This window comes from Vulpes vulpes, chromosome 15, assembly GCF_048418805.1.
Source record: "Vulpes vulpes isolate BD-2025 chromosome 15, VulVul3, whole genome shotgun sequence".
NCBI lineage: Eukaryota > Metazoa > Chordata > Mammalia > Carnivora > Canidae > Vulpes > Vulpes vulpes.
This window is the reverse complement of record NC_132794.1, coordinates 83909235-83931303: the sequence shown is the minus strand read 5'-3', so window position 1 is coordinate 83931303 and position 22069 is coordinate 83909235. Positions and strand designations below refer to the sequence as shown.

Sequence of the window (22069 nt, the reverse complement as noted above, 5' to 3'; positions counted from 1 at the left end):
TTGCTTTATTTACATTGGAAGGTCATTTTGTTGACTGATATCAAAAAAACTCCAGACAAATATTTTCTCTAGCTTGTTAGATACAAAACAGTGTCAGCACTGAGAACGGTTTGTTCAGGTATGGCTTTCTCTTTGTCATTCTAAATATATTATTCCCTTTATCCAGTTTACAGCTGCTTATCCATATCAGTCCTTCTTATCCTTAATGGTTTTCACACTTCATCAATAAGTTCCACATATTTGTCAGCATCCTTGGGCATGGTCATCTCCTTTAGGTGTGTGGTATGAATCCAGATTCTCTGTGTAGGAAGTTTTCATCTCCTGTACTTACAAATCCATTTAAAGCATAAGGTCTATTTGATGATAAGACTGGCTTTGCATAGGATTGTAGTATTTGGACTTTAATAATGGAAGTGTAGATCAGTAATATGATCCCAATAGCTTGGTATCTCCATGTGTTAAAGTTTATTGATACTCCAGGTGATTTAGTTGACTAACAGAGAAATCCATTTTTATTTTAATAGCTACATGTCTGTGTATTGAGAAAAACAATCTGGATAGTCAAGTAAAACATCATGTAGGGTAGCATTAAGGTAAGGCGAAAATTACAAATGGTTTGGGAGTGCCTTTAAGAAACTCAGGGGCACCTGGGTGGCTCAGTCAGGCAGCCAACTCTTGATTTTGGCTCGGGTCATGATCTCAAGGTTGAGCCCCATGTCCTGCTCTATGCTCAGAAGGGAGTCTGCTTAAGGATTTCTCTCCCTCTACCCCTCCCCTCTCTCTCTCTAGCTCTCTCAAATAAATCTTTAAAAATATAAATGAAATAAAATAGTTAATTTTTTAATTAATTTAACCTCAATTTAAAAAAATTAAGAGCACCTGAGTGGTTCAGTGGTTCAGTCAGTTAAGCATCTGCTATCTGCCTTTACCTCAGGTCACAATCTCAGGATCCAGCTGCCTCAGGCTTCCTGCTCCGTGGGGAGTCGGCTTCTCACATGTTCTCTGCTCCTCCCCCTGCTATGCTCTCTCTCTTTCTCAAATAAATAAAATATTTTTAAAAATTAAGCTTTTAAAAAAAAACAGAGGAAAGATAAACCCATACAACCACAATACCATTTTTACACCTGAACAAAAGTAACCTTTTTAAAAAATATATATTACCAGAGTATCTCCTTTGTGCTAGACTTGAATCTACATGCTTTTTTTTTATTTGTATAAATAAAAATTCTCCTTACATGCTCTTTTTAAGTTTGTATTTGTATTTATAATTAAATGACTATTGTCTTTCTCCTCCAGCAGCTGTCTTTTGCTGAATGTGAATTATTTGTTCAGACCAGTTCTCTCTCTGACCTGGAGTACCCTGAGTATAGTGGTAGTAGCAAAGTGGTCTTCAGCTCCTGGACTTGAGGTGGAAAAGCAGGCTGCTACCTGTTCCCTGAATGCCCTGCCTCTACCAATAATCCTCTAGTTTCAGGGCAGAGGGGGTTCATTCCACCATTTTGATTCCTTGTTGACTTTCAGATACAAGGAGATCAGGCCAAGTTAGGTATACTCTCATAAGCCAATAGCCTCATTCCCACAAGAGTCCACAACCCCTGAAGACCCGTTTCTTTGGACCAGCCACTGTCTTGCTCCAGGACTCTGTCATCAAGTTGCTTGAAGCTCAGGAGAGATGTTGACCAAGGAAAGGTTATAGATAAGAAATGCCAGAGGAGCAATAAGGAGTATTAAGCTCAAAGGAGAAAGGAATAGATCCCTGTAGGACTGAAATAGTTAAGGAAGGCTGGGCCTGTAATTGATTTTTGACAAGGTTGCCATTCATTGGGTAAGGAACAGTCTCTTCAACAAATGGTGCTGAAGTATCTGGATATCCACATGCAAAAGAATGAAGTTAGACCTGTGCCTCACACTATATACAACATTAACTAAAAATCAACATAAATGCAGGAGCTAAAACCATAAAACTCTTAGAAGGAAATGGGTAAATCTTTATGACCTTGGATTTGGCAGTAGAGTCTTAGATATGACATCAAAAGGAAGAGCAACAAAAGAAAAAAATAGATAAATTGGACTTCATCAAAATTAAAAACTTCTGTGCATCAAAAGACCTTGTCAGCAAATTAAAACAATTTAGAAAATATTTGCAAATCATATGTCTAATGGAAGTCTAGTATCTAGCATATATAAAGAACTTACAACTCAAGAACAAAAAGACAATACAATTTAAAAATGGACAAGGGATTGTCCAGTTCTAGAATGACAATAGCTGTTTATAATACATACAGATATGAAAAGAGCAACTAAGGACATTCAAGTCTAGCACGTTTTGGTAATTTTTTTAAAGGTTACTTTTGTGTAGGTATAAAAAATGATAATAGAATATAGTTAGTTATATGGGTTATTATTCCCTTTATCCAGTTTACAGCTGCTTATCGTTTTGGTAATTTTTTTAAAGGTTACTTTTGTTTAGGTATAAAAAATGATAATAGAATATAGTTAGTTATATGGGTTTTCCCCCTCCAGTTTTTTTAAGAGCTTAAATTAATTTTTTTAATTGAGATCAAATCATGAAAAATTAACCATTTTAAAGTGAACAATCCAGAGCACTTAATATATTCATATTGAATAGACCTTTTTCCAAAGAAGATATACATGTGGCCAGCGAGCACATGAAAAGATGTTCAGTGTCATTAGTCAGTAGAGAAATGCAAATCAAGCCACAGTGAAATACATCTTCACACCTACTAGGATGGTAGATCACAAAAATGGAAAACAACAAGTGTTGATGAGAATGTAAAGAAATTAGAACCCTGGGACACTGCTGGTGGGAGTGTAAAATGGTATAGCCTCTATAGAAAATAATTGGGCAGTTCCTCAAAAAGTTAAACATAGAATTGCCATATGCCCAGCAGTTCTACTTCTAGGTATATACTCAAAAGAATTGAAAACCAGTGTTCAAACAAATATATGTATGTACATGTTCATAGCAGCGCCATTTATAGTAGCCAGGAGGTGGAAACCTCCCATCAGTGAGTGAATGGATAGACAAAATGTGTGTGTGTGTGTGTGTGTGTGTCTGTCACACACATACACATGTATAATGAAATATTCAGTCAAAAAGAATATACTGCTGCATGCTACATCATGGATTGAACCTCAACTTATGGTGATAATAAGTGAAAGATATCAGACACAAAAGATCACATACTGTGTGATGCCATTCATATATAATATCTAGAATAGGTAAATCCATAGGGAAAGAAGGCAGGCAGGCCGTCGACAGGGGTTGGGGAGGCAAGAGGAGGGATAACTGTTCGGTAGGCAATGGATCTCCTTTGGGGGATGAAGCTGTTTTGGGACTAGATAGAGGGGGTGGTTGTGCATGGTACTGAATGATCACTTTAAAATTGTTAATTTTATGTTAAAAAGAAAAGACCACGCAGCCCAGCGGTTTAGCGCCACCTTCGGCCCAGGGTGTGATCCTGGAGACCTTGGGATCAAGTCCCACGTCAGGTTCCCTGCATGGAGCCTGCTTCTCTCTCTGCCTGTGTCTCTGCCTCTCTTTCTCTCTCTCTCTCTCTCTCTCTGTGTCTCTCATGAATAGGTAAAATAAATAAATAAATAAATAAATAAATAAATAAATAAATAAATAAATAAATAAATCTTTAAAAAAAAAAGAAAAGACCTGGCTCTCAATAGTTACATAAAATTGAGTGGATTGAGCATTTAAGGTGGAAAGAAGGTACAAGTAAAGGTAGAGCCCAGGTGGAGTTTGAGTTGGGGCCCAGCTAAGGAGCCTGGGGCAGATGGTGCAGCCTCCGGCTTATGTCTGAGTCCTGGGAAGCAGAGCACCCTGTCAGACTCAGGCAGCTTGGCCCACTCCTATCAGCACTGAAGAATTGGAATAGCTTGTGACCAGGGAAGGAACACTGCGAGCAGATTAATTGAAAGGTCATCGGAGGAGCCAGGGAGGGCCTGGAGCTTGGTGGCTGGTGCAGAGGCTGTCAGTAGTGAACGTACCTGGGACAGGCTGGGATGGCCGGGACTAGAAGGGATGCAGTAGGAATCCAAACCAAGCCAGGCCTGTTCTGCAGCTTTATGATATTGACCTCATTTAATCCCCCTAGGAACCCCATCAGGTGTGAATTCTCCTTTTCCCCCAGTGCACAGATGAGGACATAGGCTCAGAGTGGCCTTGCCTAAGAGAAACTTGCCTTTAGTAGCGTAGCTACTGACGTGGTGCAGAGGCACTACAGTTGTTGTTGTTTTTTTTTAAGATTTTATTTATTCATGAGATACAAAGAGAGAGAGAGAGAGAGAGAGAGAGAGAGGGACACAGGCAGAGGGAGAAGCAGGCTCCATGCAGGAAGCCCGACGTCGGACTCGATCCCAGGTCTCCAGGATCAGGCCCTGGGCTGAAGGCAGCACTTAACCACTGAGCCACCCGGGCTGCCCCCACTACAGTTTTATGATGCAGAGATCAACGCAAAAGATGTTTTTGAAGCCCATTCACTAACTTGTCAGGTTGAAGAGGGGGAGGAGATTGGAGGAAGGGAACTCCAGCCAGAGGACATTTCCCCCTGGGTAACCAAGACCTGCTACAGGTCTTCTCAGGCGGGTCTTCCAAGTTGGAGTACCTGGCTGGCCATTGGTCCTGTGGACTGGAGCTCATGGCCAGAGACAGAACTCCAGAGGAGGCCAGCAGAGGGGCCTTCCCATGGAGGAGAGGAGCCAGGAAAGTTGAATGTCTGATCCTAGGTAGGCCATCTTTCCTGCTCACCCCGTTCTGTCCACCCTGCTGCCCCTTACTTGTACCCTGCCTCGTGCCCTGCTAGAACCTCCTGGCTGCACCCAGAAGCAGGTGGAATCGCCAGGCAGTTACCCCCTGTCCCAAAGCCCAGTGTCCTTGTCTCTCTAGTAGCCACGGTGTCACTCTTCCCCAGAATCGTCCTGGAGGGCTGCATGGGAAGGGGCCCAATCACAGACTTGTCACCTTTGTGCTAATTTCTAACATTCAAGATGCAAACATGAATGATGTCCCTTTTCTGCGGTTCTAGGAAGAGGGCATAGGGAAAACTCTGGCAACTTTGTTCTTCCTTGCTTTTGGTTTCCACTACACCACATTGCTTTGCTTAAATTATGAATTGTCCCCTGAAGGGCTGTGATAGGAGGAGATTAAGGAATAAAGTCCAAAAAATATGAAAGTCTCAATTATTATAGTAGCTTAGCAGGTCACTAGTCCCCTCCACTTTTCCCTCTAGTCCCCTGGACATGGTGTGATAGACCTGGGATGACAGACTTTTGGAAGCCTTGTCACTAAAACACTAAGGCCTCGAGCCTCGCTGTGGTATCACATCCCAGCCTGTCTTGCCAGCCAGTGTGACTATGCCCCTCCCGGCTGGCTCACACCACACCATTCCCCAACTTCGCTTCTTGCCTGTGCCTGTTTGTGAGCTTTGTCCCAGCTGGTTCCTCTTCCTGACCCCCTTTCTCTCTCGCCCCCAATGGCCAATGCCGCCTGGCCTTCCGGATCCAGGTCCTTGTACATGCACTACCTCTCTTGACCTGCAGCAGCACCCTTGGAGGCGGGCATCATTGTGCCCATTTTACAGATATGCAAATATGTGTGCACTACTATGTATAAAATATACCCATTTTACAGATTCACAGAACGAAAAGCGAACAAATGCAGAGGGAGGTTAAGAATTTGCCTGTGATCACACAACCTGTAAATCAACCAATTCCAAAGTGAAGACTCGGGCAGCCCAGGTGGCTCAGCGGTTTAGCGCCACCTTCGGCCCAGGGCCTGATCCTGGAGACTCGGAGTCTAATCCCAAATCAGGCTCCCTGTGTGGAGCCTGCTTCTCCCTCTGCCTGTGTCTCTACCTCTCTGTCTCTCTCTTTCTCATGAATAAAATAAATAAATCTTAAAAAAAAAAAAAAACACAAAGCGCAGGCTCTCAGCTGCCGTCCAGTACCACTGAATTCAAAGTACTGATTTGCACTTTGACTCACACCTTTGTCTGCCTGACACACCTTAAGCTATACTGTAAGTCCTCAAAGGAAGAAAAATGATGAAGCTTTGCTAAACATGTTTTCCTGTCTCTTCTCTTTGGGTACAGGTGGAAGTGAAGCCATATGTGCTGGATGATCAGATGTGTGATGAGTGCCAGGGCACGCGCTGTGGCGGGAAGTTTGCCCCGTTCTTCTGTGCCAACGTCACCTGTCTGCAGTATTACTGTGAATACTGCTGGGCGAGCATACACTCCCGTGCGGGGCGGGAGTTCCACAAACCGCTGGTGAAGGAGGGAGGCGACCGCCCTCGGCATGTCCCGTTCCGCTGGAGCTGAGCCCAGGGCAGACCCAGCCACAAGTACTGGAGTAGATAACAAGGAGGGAAAAAGAGAGGGCACTGCCTCAGGGCTTACAGTGTTCTGGAAATCTGTGCATTCGTTCTCGATTTTTAAAGAAGAAATGGGTCTTTTTATTATTACTATTATTTACAGTCATATTACTGAACTCAGTCCAGTATAATGCAGAATTGCAGAGTGTATAACGGTACTGATTTGCACTTTGATTCACACCTTTGTCTGCTTGGTACCTTAATTTCTTACACCTGATTTGTCACTCGTAGACTGCCATTCTCATCAGCGGCCATCAGGTTGACGTCTGTGATTTTTTTTTTGTTTGTTGTGTTGTTGTTGTTGTTGTTGTTGTTGTTGTTGTTCTGATTGTTTTTGAACTGGAGCATGCACTTATTTTCAGAAACTTAGAGAGTTGCCCCTAGGAGAAGACTTACCAAAGGTAATACTCATGAGTAGGTGGCAGATGTAGCAAAAACTTCACAACAGTTCAGCAATCATTAGTTGGGGTCATTTAGAGTAAGGGTAACCCTTAATGAAAATAGGCCTTTAGTTTTTTCTATTTTGACATGTAAGGATACCTCATAAGCTGAATCTTTATTTTTCCTTCATGTTTGATTTTTGTTTTGCTGAGGATTTTGGTTAGATCTTTTAGTGTTATGTAAATTTATGCTGCAATAGCTTTTGCTGCTATTAAGATGGTATTATTAATACCATAATACTCTCTTCAGGCTAAGGTATCAATTTAAAGAAACCCAACAACACACGTTTGTGATTTAGGGGTAGAATCAGCTGCCGAAAGGAGATCAGAGTAGACAACAGAAAGCTTCAACGGAAGGTCACTATTTCTGACTGCATGTTTACTTAATCAGGTTGCTGCATGCAATAAATTTTATATCCAATGTCTAGTATAAAACCTTCCCACAATGCACAAATTAAGAATCTATATAAGCTATAAAATACTGATTTTTTAAGAGTTTTTTTCACTCAAAAGAATTGGTAATTGACTGGAGGAAGGCATGCCTCAATAAATGGAATGCTTCTGAAATTAGGAAGAGCCCATAACAGAATGACCTATATTACAACCAATATAAAACCTAGGTGTAGGATATTCTTAAAGCAAATTTGTGGATGGTAGATGAAGTACTTTGCGGTGCTCTGTTATATATTGTGCAATTTATTTTATATAGTAAAGTGATTATGTCTAACTGTGATCAAACTTAACTGTTTAAAGCCTCTGTGTCAGACATTAACGAACTTGACAGTTCATAACTGGTATACTATTAACTAACACATGAGCTCTTAGTTACAATCTCCTAGTGCTCGCACCATTTTACATTAGCTTCAGACCTTGTCCAGAAAACCAAAGAGCTCATCTTAGCTTACAAACACTAGGAATATATACAGTATATAGAGATAAGATGTCAGATTGACAGACTAGGCACATTTTAAGAAAGTTGCGTGACAGTGATGCTAAAGAAATGTCTCTCCAAAACAAGATGGCCTGGGCAGGGTTGGTTGTCTGGGTGAGAAATTACTTAATTCCCTGGATTTATCCTGTAAAGCTTGAATAGAACTAAGACCTGCTATAATGACCGTGGACATTTTTTTAGCATTCACTCTTGGGCTGCAGATAGTAATATATAAACACAATGATTGTGAGACTATGTAAATCTTTCTTTTCTTTTTCTTTTTCTTTTTTTTTTTTTTTATCTTCTTCCTATGTTTTGGAATTCTGGGGACAATCTGACTGGATATGACACTGCAGAATAGATTTAAGTCGCTGTGTTTTATGTGCTGTGATGTCCTTGTCCTGTGTCTTAAGTTAATACTGCTTGTTTTTTGTTTTGTTTTGTTTCTCCAGTGTTTAGTTGCAATTACCAGCTTTCAAACTATAGTTTGTTTTCAAAAAGGAAAAAAACAAAATAGTTTTTTACTGGATTAAAAATGCATATTAGAATTCTCCCCTTTTGAGGTTACCTCTGGGCTTTTTGGTAATAATTGCTTTTTTCCAGCCCAGCTGTGGTTTTCTGTTTGTTTTTTTCTATGTTTGTGGTTTTTTTCATCTGTACAAGAAATTTTGTTATGCACTACTACTTTTTGTATTCTAGACAGTTTTCAAAAGTTGGCTGAAGATTTTTTTGTTTGTTTGTTTTTAAGGAAAAAGGCATGCTTTCTGACTGACATGATCTTTTGCAATACCTCAATTTTGAAATATAGGAAAGAAAATGATATTTTCTAAGTAAGTTTATTCAGAAAAATATATATTAATTTAATTCTGCAAGAAAAAATGATTTAACAGATGGGTAACTTTATTTTTTTCATGCTTATTTGTGTTTTTTGAAAATGAAGAAGTTAGAGCTTTATAACTATAATATTAAAGATCATATCTAACCTACAGAAATCTACCTAATTATGTGAAAGAAGCAAAACTTTTTGAAGAAGCACCCCTCTTTCATGTACTAAAACAACACTGAGATTTAAAAAAAAAAAAAAGCTGGAAGCTTTGTACAGCGGGAAGCTGATGTGGAGGTGAAAACCATTGTCATGAAGAATAGGTTACAAAGAATAAACTCCCTTTGGTGCTGAAAGTTGTGGATAGATGGTGGAGACTACTTTCCCTTCATTTGTATATTTATAATCAAGCGTTGATTGTGCTCGGCTGACCAGGATTGTGAAAGAGTTCTTCTGTTTGTATTTTTTTAAAGAGAACTTTTTTAGTTTATTAAATTATAACATGTTCCCTTTTGTTTTGTAAATAAATGTGCCCCCAAGTTGTTAATGTTATATTAAAAGAGAGGGTCCTTCAAAAAAATTATTTTTTAAAACACAAGAGGTGTTCTGACCTGCAACTTGACTGGGAAGCCCCTGGGTATCACAGGTCCTGTTGTGGCCTTTCCTTGATGTGACACTTGAACTAGTCGATTTTTTGAAGGCTATAACCTAACCTCGACTATTTGTTGTTATGTGCAATACTGTTTGTACTGTTTGTATAAAAAATAGAAAAAAAAAGAAAAGAAAAAAGGCATAAATCTTTATTGCAGATTTATTTTCATTGCAAACTTTAGACATTGTGATTCACTGAAATCATTTTTCTACTGTCAAATATGTACCTTTTCTTCATGCTGGTATTTTTTCAATAGTAATGTAGCCTTTGTACTGAGACAAATTTTCATTGTTATTTTTAGAAAGATTTTTTGCTAAGAAAAAAATTAAACATATTTACATATTTTTCATTTTATTTCGTATTTTCTTTAAGGAGTGCTTTCTCAATCATTACTAGAGTTGTTTCTGGGAGGGACTTTCATATCTGGTCAATGTCATAATATTATTTTGTATTTTTACTTGGAATAAATTAATTTTATGATGCTAATTCTTTAAAAGTTTATTTTTTTCATTTTCAGTTATTTTTGAAGCTAAAACCTTTGTAATATTGTTACTAAAGTGTCTAGTTTTTTGAAATGCAAAGCTTTATGTATTAACTTGCTGATGTGGTTTACAATAGTGTGACAACGATGAACATGGTTGGTTATGTAAAGCGATTGGAAAATGTAATGGATAATTGGGTAATAAAATGACAGAATGAGCAGAACATGTGAGATTTTGACAAGCCTTTTCCTTTATTACAGTGGTTTAGGGTGAGACTAGGGATGTCACAGTACGGTTGTCTAGGGCTGTCGCAGTGGATTTATACAGCACCAGGTGCAGCCGAGGCGGGGGCCCGGATGGCGGAGCCAGCCCCGCCGAGCACCGCCAGCCTGGACACCCGGCTGGGCCGCCAGAGCGCCTCCTTGCCCCCCCCTGGACTCCGCGGTCCGTCCTGTGCGCGCGCACGTGTGGGAGCGCGAGGGCAGCCGCAGCCCCGGCAGAACCGGCCTCGCGGCGGGCCGCAGCCTCCGTGCATGCACAGTGGCGACGGCTGGGGGCGCCCGAGAGCGCGGGAGGCTGCGGGGTGGCGCCGCCTCCGAGGGTGTCTGCGGGGGGCCGGCTGGCTGAGGAAGCGCCCCCGGCCGTCACCACTGGACGTGGACGTGTCCGCCCCCGTCTTGCCCCGACCCCACCCGCCCCGTGACGGCGCCCCGTGTGCCCCTCACTGTGGCGACCTCGGGCCGCCCGGGGCACGAGCCGCCCGCCCTCCGGCTCTGCCGACACCCCCGCCCCCGGAAGCCGTGGCGGCAAGGCCCCGTGTCCCTGTCACGGCCCGGCACTGAGTGCTCTGCGACTGCGAGACTGGTGTTGCGTAAACAACATCCGATGACTTGCTCTAGATGATGGTGTTTCTACGAGTCCTTGATGGCCTCTTGCAGCTCCGTTGCCACGGAGCCGAGCTCATCAATAACTTGGAGAAACGTGTGTCCAGAGTTGGCTCTTGGGTATGCTCCATGTATTCAGTTTTGTAAATAATATATAGATTAGATCAAGTCATGATGTAAAATTTTAACTCAAAGTGCGTACTACGGGTTGGAATTTTACATTTTAACTACAAATAAATGATTAGGAACAGAAGAAAAGAAATTGGAAATTCTTGCTTAGTGGTATAAAGATTATGCTTAGATTTCTGCCTATTTCTTGTGTTTTATAGCTTGTTAGTGAGGCATGGGCTAATGCAGAGTGTACTGCATTTACGCAATTAGCAAGTAACTGCTAGTTTTCATTTTATCTACTATATTAGCAACAAAATGGCATTTAACTGGGTAAAGCTCCTACCTAAATATTTGAGTATTGTGACATCTCTACTTGCAAGGTTTGAGTGAAAGATTAGTCACAGATTAGTGAAAAAAAAAAAAAGTATCTTTTTGTTAAAACTGGTTTATTTGTATGGAATGTTGCTTTTTCACCAGTTTGTATGGTATGTCAGCTAACATTTTGGGTTGTTTTTTTTTTTTTTTTTATAATAACCAAATTTCTCTATCTCAGCTGCAATAGTGTTCCATTTTACCACAAAGTATTTTATAATTAATGCTGTTGACTTTATACCCCAAAATGGATCAAGAAGTGGATATGTGATTTGGGGATGTTTAAATTTGTATGACGATGCTCATGGCAACAAGTAGAAAACTCGGGTGCTAATACAGGATAACTTCTGCTCTCTTTCTTTTCTGGATATAGTTCTGTTGGGGTATAAAGTATTAGGTATTTGTATTTTTGCTGTCAAAATAATGGACATAACTTTTAGAGTGTTCACAGCTAAGATCTCTGTATTTGTTTTTCAACTAACAACTAATTTTAAATGTATTGTATCTTTTATTACCTGTTCTCTTAGATTGTTTTTGCTAGTAACCCTTACTCAGCTTCCGCCTTTGGGGCTTGGACGAATATTGCTTGTATGGAACTGCAGTACTGTGACTACACATGGAGCTCAATGCAGCTATTGCTTACAACTGCTTAAACTTTGTAGTTTGGACTTCATTTTTTTCTGTAATAACAACTTATTAAATATAGTTGTATGAAGTACTGACACTTGTCATCCTTTGCATTTGCTAAGGAGTAGCTTGGAGTTTACAGATTGCATCTTGGGGACATTCGCACGTTCAGATTTGCTTGGTTAGCCTTTTTGGGAGGGGGGACAAATTACAGCAGACTACAGCAAAATTCACCTTTTCTTTGACACACTTTTTTTGCTTTTTAAGCACATCTGAAAAGGGGAGGTATTCGTTGACACAATACACGTGTAGTCAATGCAAGGTTTTTAAGGGGCGGTTGGGTTTTTATGCCGGTACTTGAGACCGATCTTCAAAACCCAAACCAAAAAAGCCAGCGACAACGTAAGTACGCCCCTCTCGTTTGACTTTCACACTAGACTCTCTCTGATCATTTCAGAAAATGGGTCTTTGCAATCCCCTCTCGACTTCGGACGCGCTGGAAGCCCTCTCGTAGGGACGGGTAATCCTTTCAGCGAAGGACCGCAGGGGCTGCACGGATGAGTCCCCCGGAGAACCTTCACGACGCGCAGGTGGGGGGCCCACCCCCGAGCCCGGCCTCACGGGCTCTGGCGCGGGCGTTTGAGGCTCCCGCGGCCGCGCAGCGCTGGGGCCCGAGGGGAGCCCGCCCGCCCCCCGGGGGAGGGGCTCGGCTCCGGGAAGGGACGGGGCCGCCGGCGGCGTCCGCGGGCCCCCTCGGGCCCCGCTCCGGCCGCGACCTGGGGGCGCCCAGATCCGGGCCCCGCGGCCGCGCCTCCCCTCCCCGAGGAGGCCCCCGTTCGCCCCTCGCCCAGCGCGGCAGGTAAGCGGACCCGGGGTCGCCGGGCGGGGCGTGCGCGGCCGGAGGGGGCCCCGGCGTCGGGGCCAGCGGCGGGCAGCACAGAGCACTGCTCCGGGCCCTTGCAGCGCCGCCGGCAGGGCGGACGCATGTGGGGCCTCAGGCCCTTTGACGTTTGATTTCCTCAAGATGCGTCCGCCCGCCCTGCCACAGGTGGAGCCCCGCTCTCGGGCCGCTGGGCCGACCCCTGGAGCCGAGGCGCCTCGGTGAGCCGGGCGCTGTTCCAGGGGCAGACACCCGGGCGCCCGGCGCGGCCGGCCGGAAGCCACCTCCTTGCAGGGCGGTAGCGGTGCTGAGCAGTCGTGCCAGTCGGGCCCTGGCCGCCCGCCAGGCCGGGGCCCTCACCCGCAAGTTCAGACGGACGCTCACTCGGCTTTAAAACCGGGCTTGGTGGCTTCTCGCCAGCCCCTTGGCACAGACAGGGGTCACTCGGGCACCCTCCAACTGCAATGGCTGCGGCCGCCTTAGGTTCCTGTTCCGGAAAGGGTCGGGGCTGGGGGGTCCGGTTGATGGGGCCTACTGCCATTCACAGGCCTGCTAAGGGGAGAACCCTTCCTCTCCCCACTTAGGTCCGGTGATTTGGAGCCTTCTCCTGAACTGACAAAGGGCAGATGAATCCGAGCAGCTGCTTCTGCATGTGAATGAGAATATTCAACACGTGGGATTGTTCACGTGCATGTGAATTAAGGGCGGGGCTTAGAACCTGACTCCTGGGAGGAAGCGAGAGGGAGAACGGGGCTTCACAGGGTTTATTTAGGAAAGACAGTGGGTTTCCAGGAGAAAAAATGAGCAAGCTGGCCATGAAGGTTGTTGATGCAGGTGCGAGTGCTCTCCCCAACCTCCCTCCGGCCAGGGAAGACCTCCCGAGAAAGGCCACAGCGCCCAGCCTGGCTCCAGGGGGCTTCTGCCCTTAGAGAAGGGAAACTGACAGAGCTGGTTTTGCCTCTACTCAATCTCCAGTGCCTTCGGTTTGAAATCCTCTTCAGATCAACACTGGGGAGCCGAGGGGGTCCCCACAGATAAAGGCCTGGAATGAAGCTGTCACTAGAACAGATAACTGAAAGTTACCCTTCGCCTGTCTTGTTGAATAGTGTGATGGACAAAATGATCTTCTGAGCGTGGGCATTGCTGGGTTCTGACGAGGAGGACTGGGCTGCACCCGCTTACACGCGCACTCCCGCCAGCATTTCCTTCAGGCCCCGCAAGGCGCAGCCCCAGTCTTGTACATTTTCTTCTTTGTGATTACTGGTCAAATCTTTGGTTTAAGATGAACTGCCAGTTCACTTGTATGTGGATTCTAAAAAGCAGAGCAAAATAAAACCCAGGCTCACAGATGTGGAGGACAGATTGGTGGTTGCTCGACAGAAGAGGGGATGGGGAGTGAGGCACAAATTGGGTAAAGGAGATTAAAAGTACAAACTGGCAGCTATAAAATAAGTCATGAGGAAGTGATATTGTATTGCCCTTGTAAGGTGACAGGTAGGTAAACCCACTGTGATGACCTTGTCAAATATACACAAAAGTTGAATCACTGTTGCACACCCTAAACTAGAACAATATGTCAATTATACCTCAATTAAAAAAAAAAAGATAGTTTGAGCTGAATTGTTAAGTATATTAGAAATATTCCAACTTGTCACCTTTAGTGCCGGCCTTATCCAATGAGATTCTACATGGAAGAGCTCTCTGGGTTTGGTCCCTAGGTGAGGAGCTGTCTTGGGTGCTTGGCCTCCCTTTTCAAAGACCAGGCCCTTATGCTCAATTTCATTACTCATCATTAAAACTGAAACACAATTGGGGCACCTGAGGGCGCAGTTACGCATCTGACTCTTGATTTCAGCTCAGGTCATGAAATGGGGCCCCTGCCTCAGGCTCTGTGCTCAGCATGGAGTCTGCTTGGGATTCTTTCTCCCTCTGCCCCTTCCCTCCACCTCTAGAATAATAAAATAAAATTAAAAACCCACAATTCCAACCCATACCCATGAGAATGAATAAAAATGAAAATACCAAATATTAGGGAGGCTCTAGATAAATCCCGGTAGAAATGTAAAGTGGTGCAGCCATTCTAGAAACCTGTTTTACAAGAGCAAGATGTGAATCTATCCTATGACTCAGGTTTTTCATTCATATGCAGAAATATGTAGCATGTTCCCAAAAGGCATGTACAAAAATGATCATGGCATAACTCACACAGCCCCAAACTGGAATCTCTCCACATGCCCTGTAATGTTAGAATGCATAAGTTGCAGTATACCCACAAATGGAATACTGTATCACAATAGAATGAAGATCCAAAAGTTTGTGCAACATTATAAAGGGATCCCACAAACTTAATGATCAAAAAGTAAGTAACTTAGGACTCCATTTATATAAACAGGTGCAGGAATTACTGAAAGGGGGCATGAAGGTGACTTTTTGGGTCTGGTGACTTTCTTGATCTGGGTGTTGAATACACAGGTGTGAGAATTCATCGAGCTACACGCTGCAATCTGTGTACTTTTTTGTTCAATGGAACATTTTTTTTTTAAAGGTTTTTTTTTTGTTTTTTGTTTTTTTAATTTTTATTTATTTATGATAGTCACACAGAGAGAGAGGCAGAGACACAGGCAGAGGGAGAAGCAGGCTCCATGCACCGGGAGCCCGATGTGGGATTCGATCCCGGGTCTCCAGGATCGCGCCCTGGGCCAAAGACAGGAGCTAAACCGCTGCGCCACCCAGGGATCCCCAATGGAACATTTTTTAAAGATGGCTCTGTGAAAGGTAAAAGCTGATGTGTGGATAACATGAACATGGAATTATTTGTAGGTTGAACCTCCGTATAATCCACTTTTCAACTCCTGAACAATTAGAAGTGATTTCCATTGGTCATTGTTACCAGTTGCTCCTTCGGACTGGCCTGCTTTCCTGATCCCCAACCTCAATTTCCCTGTTCCTCATCTCCAGGCTCCTTTTTGCCTTTCCTTAAGCCTACCAGTATCTGGAAGGGTTTTGTTTTATTTTGTCAATTTGCGGAGAGAGGTAGAGAAGTATTAAAAAACTCCATCTAGGGATCCCTGGGTGGCGCAGCGGTTTAGCACCTGCCTTTGGCCCAGGGCGCGATCCTGGAGACCCGGGATCGAATCCCACATCGGGCTCCCGGTGCATGGAGCCTGCCTCTCTCTCTCTCTCTGTGACTACCATAAATAAATAAAAATTTAAAAAAAAAGATTTATAAAAAAAAACAACTCCATCTATTAATCTCCACACTTGGTTGAGCTTCAAACATCGAAAGCCAGTTGATGTTGAACATCTCTTCCAGTACATATGTACATTTGTCATCTCTATATCCTCTTTAGTGAAATGTCTTTTGTCCATTTTCTAATTGACTTTTTTTAAATCATGTGCCAATTTTTTTTTTTTTTAAAGATTTGTTCATTGGCATACCTGGATGGCTCAGTGATTGAGCATCTGCCTTTGGCTCAGGTTGTGATCCTGGGGGCCTGGGATCAAGTCCCACATCTGGCTCCCAAGGGGGAGCCTGCTTCTCCCTCTGCCTATGTCTCTGCCTTTTTCTGTGTCTCTCATGAATAAAAATCTTTAAAAATAAATAAATATTTATTTTAGAGAGAAGTCATGTGTGTACACCCATGTGTGAGCTGGGGTAGGGACAGAGGGGGAGAGAGAGAAAATCCCAAGCAGACTCTGTGCTGAGCATGGAGCCCAATGTGGGATTCAATCTCACAACCCTGAGATCATGACCTTTTTTTTTTTAATAATAAATTTATTTTTTATTGGTGTTCAATTTGCCAACATACAGAATAACAGTGCTCATCCCGTCAAGTGCCCCCCTAAGTGCCCGCCACCCAGTCACTCCCACCCTTCACCCTCCTCCCCTTCCACCACCCCTAGTTCGTTTCCCAGAGTTAGGAGTCTCTCATGTTCTGTCTCCCTTTCTGATATTTCCCACACATTTCTTCTCCCTTCCCTTCCATACCCCTTCACTATTATTTATATTCCCCAAATGAATGAGAACATATAATGTTTGTCCTTCTCCGATTGACTTATTTCACTCAGCATAATACGCTCCAGTTCCATCCACGCCGAAGCAAATGGTGGGTATTTGTCGTTTCTAATGGCTGAGGAATATTCCATTGTATACATAGACCACATCTTCTTTATCCATTCATCTTTCGATGGACACCGAGGCTCCTTCCACAGTTTGGCTATTGTGGACATTGCTGCTAGAAACATTGGGGTGCAGGTGTCCCAGCGTTTCATTGCATCTGAATCTTTGGGGTAAATCCCCAACAGTGCAATTGCTGGGTCGTAGGGCAGGTCTATTTTTAACTCTTTGAGGAACCTCCACACAGTTTTCCAGAGTGGCTGCACCAGTTCACATTCCCACCGACAGTGCAAGAGGGTTCCCTTTTCTCTGCATCCTTTCCAACATTTGTGGTTTCCTGCCTTGTTAATTTTCCCCATCTGAGATCATGACTTGAGCCAAAACCAAGAGTTGGATGCTTAACCGAGTCACCTAGGCACCGTCATGTGCCTATTTTTAAAATCCTTTCACTTCATAGAGCAATTTTAAGTTCACAGAAAACTGATCAAATAGGGCAGAGTTCCCATGTACCCCCTTTATATCTCAGATATAAAGATCCCCAGATCCCCCCTATTAACTAAATCTTGCATGTGTACTCATGCAAGATGTGTACTGTACACTTATCATTGATCAATCAATATTGATAAATTATTAACTAGAGTCTGTAGTTTACATTATGGTTGACTCTGTGTTGTACATTTCTGTGGGTTTTGACAAATGCAGAATATCACATATCCACCATCATAGCAGCACACAAAATTAGGACAGTTTAACTGTCCTAAAATCCCATGTGTTCCAGCTATTCATACCCCCTCCCCCTGCCAACAACTGATCTTTATACTGTCTCCATAGTTTGAGCCTTTTGCAAAATGTCACATAGTTGGAATCATATAGTAGAAAGCCTTTTCAGACTGGTTTCCTTCACTAAGCTGATGCATTTAAGGTTTTTCCCATGTCTTTTCATGGCTTTTGAGCTCATTACTTTTTAGTGCTGAATAATTATCCATTGTCTAGAAGTACCACAGTTTATCCACTCACCTACTGAAGAACATCTTGGTTGCTTCTTGTTTTTGGCAACTAAGGATAAAGCTGCTATAAACATCTATGAGCAGGCTTTTTGGTGAACGTAAGTTTTCAACTCATCTGGGTAAATATGAACATGATTGCTGTATCACAGAGTAAGACTGCGTTTAGCTTTGCAATAGGATGCCAAACTGTCTTTCAAAGTGGCTATACCATTTTGCATTCTACCAGCAATGAATGAGACTTCCTGTTCTTCCACATCCTTGTCAGCATTTAGTGTCATCAGGTTTGGGATTTTAGCTATTAAGAGGTGTGTAGTGGCATCTCATTGCTTTAATTTGCAATTCCGTAATGATGTATGATGTTGAGCATCTTTTCATATGCTTATTTGCTATTCTGTATTTTCTTTGGTGAGAAGTCTGTTCAAATCTTTTGCCCATTTTTTACATTGGGTTGTTTTCTTATTGTTGAGTTTTAAGAGTTCTTTGTATATTTTGGATGCAAGTCCTCTATGCATTTTGCAAATATTTTATTCCAGTCTGTGGCTTCTCTTCTCCTTCTCTTACCAGTGTCTTTTGCAGAGTAGAAAGAGAGTGGGTTTCTTGTAGATTAACATGTAGTTGGGTCTTATTTTTTAAATCTACTCAGTCTCTGCCTTGATGTATTTAGGCTATTTACACTTAAAGTGATTATTGATATAGTTGGATTAAAATCTACCATATTATAGCTGTTTTTTACTCATCGTTCTCGCTTTTTGTATCTTCTAAAGACTCCCAAACCCTTTTTCTGCCTTCTCTGGATTCTTTTGGGCAAATCATTAGATTCTCTAATAGATGTCAATTTTATTTATTTTACAAAATTTTTACTGGTGGCCCTAGGGTATGCAGTGTACATTGACAATATTCTAAGTCCACTTTTGAATAACACTATACTGTGCTTCATGGGTAGTACAGATACCATATAAGAGAGTATTTCTACTTCCTTCCTCTTGTCCTTTATGGCTGTCATTCATGTCACTTATGTATAATTACCAAGTACATTGTTGCTATTTTTATTACTAAATTGTAATTCCAGTACAGTTAACATAAAGTATTATATGAATTTCAGGTGTACAACTTAGTGATTCAGAAATTTCATGCATTAACCAGTGCATATCCTAACAAGTGCATTCCTTAATCCCCATCAACCATTTCACCCATGCCCCCACCCACCTCCCCTCTGGTAATCATGTTTGTTATCTATGGTTAAGAGTCTGTTTCTTGGTTTGTCTCTCACCCCCTCCCCTGCCTTTAGTTTCTTAAATTCCACATATGAGTAATATATGGTATTTGTCTTTTCAGAGAAAGTGCTGACTTATTTCACTTAGCATTATACTCTCTAGCTTTATCCATGTCATTGCAAATGGCAAGATTTCACTTTTTATGGCTGAGTAATATTCCATTTTATGTCTCTGTGTGTGTGTATACATACATACACACACACATCTTCTTTATCCATTCACCTATTAGTGGACAGTTAGGCTACTTCTGTAGTTTGGTTATTTTAAATAATGCCACAGTAAACATGGGGGAGCATGTAGCCCTTTGAATTAGTTTTTGTCGTATTACTATGATTTTGAACAGTTTTCTATTAAATCAATTAAGCACAAAAAGTTAAAGGTGCTATTTTACCTTCATTTATTCCCCTTCATGCTTTTCCTTTCTTTATGTAGATCTGAATTTCTGCTTATCATTTTCGTTCTCCCTGAAGAATTCCTTTCAACATTCCATGCAAGGCAGGTCTCCTTGGTGACAAATTTCCTCAGTTTTTGTCTGAGAAAGTCTCTAGTTCTCCTTCATCTTTAAAGGATAATTTCACTTGACAAAGAATTGTAGGTTGTTGGGAGTTTTTACTTTTACCACTTTAAGTATTTCACTCTACTCTTGTTTGCATGATTTGTGAAGAAAAGTCTGATAAATTTTTATCATTGTTCCTTTAGGTAAAGATGTTTTCCTGCCCAGCTTCTTTCAAAAATTTTTGCCTTTGGCTTTATGCAGTTTAAATATGCATATGCATAGGTGTAGATTTTTGGGGTATTTATTCTGCTTGCTGTTCTCTGAGCTTCCCGACATTAATTTTAAAACCCTCTCAGTCATCAGTACTTAAAATATTTCTTTTGCTTTCTCTCTCTTCCGATATTCCATTACACACATGGTACACCATTTGTAATTATCCTTCGAATCTTGGGTATTGTCTTTCATCTTTCTCCCCCCTTTGCATTTCGGTTTGTGAAGTTTCAATTGACATATTTCAAGGTCACTTGACTCAGTATCAAGTCTGTTGATGAGTCTGTTGAAAATACCATCAAAGGTATTTTCATTTCTGTTACAGTTTTCATTTTTAGCATTCCCTTTTTATTCTCAGGTTTCAGTCTCTTGGTTTACATTACTCATCTATCCTTTTATGTTATTTGCATGTTCCATTAAAGCCCATGGCATGTTAATCAGTTATTTTAAATGTCTAGTAATTCCAAAATCTTTGCATAGGAGTCTGGTAGTGTTGCTTGGTCTCTTCATATTGTCTCTCTTTCTTGCCTTAGCATGTTTTGTAATTTTGTGTTGAAAGTTGGACATGAATGGTCAATGGGCCTTTAGTGTGAGATTTTATGTTTATCTGAGTTTGGTTCTGTTTAATGTTTGCTGTAGCTGTGAGTGTTATATAGTTTGGTGCAATTACAAAAAGTTTATTTAAACTTTAATTTTTAATTAAACTTTAATTTCCAATTTTTTTATTGCTAATATAGAGACATGCAACTTTTTGTCTATTGACCTTATATCCTACAAACTTACTAATCTCCTTCTAGTAGTTTTTTTGGTAGATTCTCTGGAATTTCATATAATCATTATAAATAGAAAGTTTTATTTTCTAATTTGTATAGCTTCCTTTTATGGCCTGCATGCACTGGGGAGGGCCTCAAGTGTATCTCTGTCTTTATGCCAATACTTATGCTCTTGGAGGAAGTAAACACAACATATGATTTCTTGAAATTTGCCAGGATTTGCATTATGGTTCAGCACATGGTCAGTTTGGTAAATGTTCCACAAATTTTCAAAGAATGTATTCTGGAGTTGTTGAGTGGCTCTGGGTGTGTGTGTGTGTGTGTGTGTATGTCAATGAAGTCATGTTTTTTCATTGTATTAAAATTATCTATATCGTGTTGTCATCCCCCACCCCCCACTCCCCGGTCTGCTTGTTCTACTGAAAAAGAGGTGTTAAAATCTTTCATCATGACCTTCGAGTTTTCCATCTCTTTTTTGTGGTTTTGTCTATTTTTTAGATGTGTATCAGTTTGGAATTGTTATAACAGGTTAACTGAGTCTTATCATTATGAGATACTCTTTTATTGAAAATACTATTTACCTTGAAGGGTCCTTTTTCTGAAATTAATGTAACTGTACCAGCTGTTGACTTTGGTATCCCCACTCCTCACTAGTCTTTGAGCTTCTTCCATTGTGCTCGGCACAGAGTAGAAAATGACAAATAAATGATGTGCAGATGGCTGCCATTTTTTATATTTATTTATTTATTTATTTATTTATTCATTCATTCATTCATTCATTCATTCATTCATAGACACAGAGAGAGAGGCAGAGACACAGACAGAGGGAGAAGCAGGCTCCGTGCAGGGAGCCCGATGTGGGACTCGATCCAGGGTCTCCAGGATCATGCCCTAGGCTGCAAGCTGCGCCAAACCGCTGCGCCACCAGGGCTGCCCTATTTTTTATTTTTTAAATGTGAGATAACCATATACGTGATTTGTAATTCCCCAGTGTTTCATTTTTGCCTGTTTCCCAGTCTTTATATAAATGGATGCAGACTACACATTCTATTTTTATCATTCACCCTTGAGATTTATCCATGTTTTCTTACACGTTGATTTTTCACTGCTGTATGGTATTTCATTACATACATAAGCTCCCAGATCTTATTTGGTCTCATGCTTTTAATTATCTTCCAAATTTGTTTCCAGTCTTGACCTTTCTTTTGAGCTCTAACCTATAACCTACTATAACCTAGCCTCTACTCATTATCTCTACTTTGCTATAGAAATCTCTAATTTAATGACCAAAAGACAATTCTTGATTTCTTAACCTTTCTTTTCTTCCAGATTTCCTCCCTTTTTTGTTTTCTATGTCTTCCCACTATACCACTGTTGTGCAAGAATCAAACCAAGATGAAAAAGCATTTGGTTTTATGTCGAGATACAGGCAGATTGATTTGGCTGGGGTAAATATGGTGAACTTAGAGAAAGTCAGAGAGGGGCAGGGGCCAGAAACTGTAAATCCTGTAGACTGTACTGAGTTCA

At 41.7% G+C, this 22069-nt stretch overlaps 1 protein-coding gene and 1 long non-coding RNA gene across 20 annotated transcripts in view; both read left to right on the top strand.

Annotated features, from left to right (window-relative positions):
- CPEB3 (cytoplasmic polyadenylation element binding protein 3) overlaps positions 1-9956 on the top strand; it is a 195916-nt gene extending 185960 nt beyond the window's left edge. For all 19 annotated transcript variants that reach the window (XR_011997508.1, XM_072739508.1, XM_072739507.1 and 16 more), the window contains one exon: positions 6123-9956. Coding sequence is in view for 18 of the 19 variants with exons in the window: in XM_072739508.1 (XP_072595609.1) it covers positions 6123-6350 (228 nt within the window). In the remaining variant the exon portion in view is untranslated. The remainder of the gene's footprint in view (positions 1-6122) is intronic.
- Positions 9957-12456: 2500 nt separating this feature from the next.
- Positions 12457-13954, top strand: LOC140595696 (uncharacterized). Its single transcript, XR_011997509.1, has 2 exons — positions 12457-12584; positions 13190-13954. It is a non-coding gene; the product is annotated as an uncharacterized lncRNA (long non-coding RNA).
- The last annotated feature ends 8115 nt before the right edge of the window (positions 13955-22069 follow it).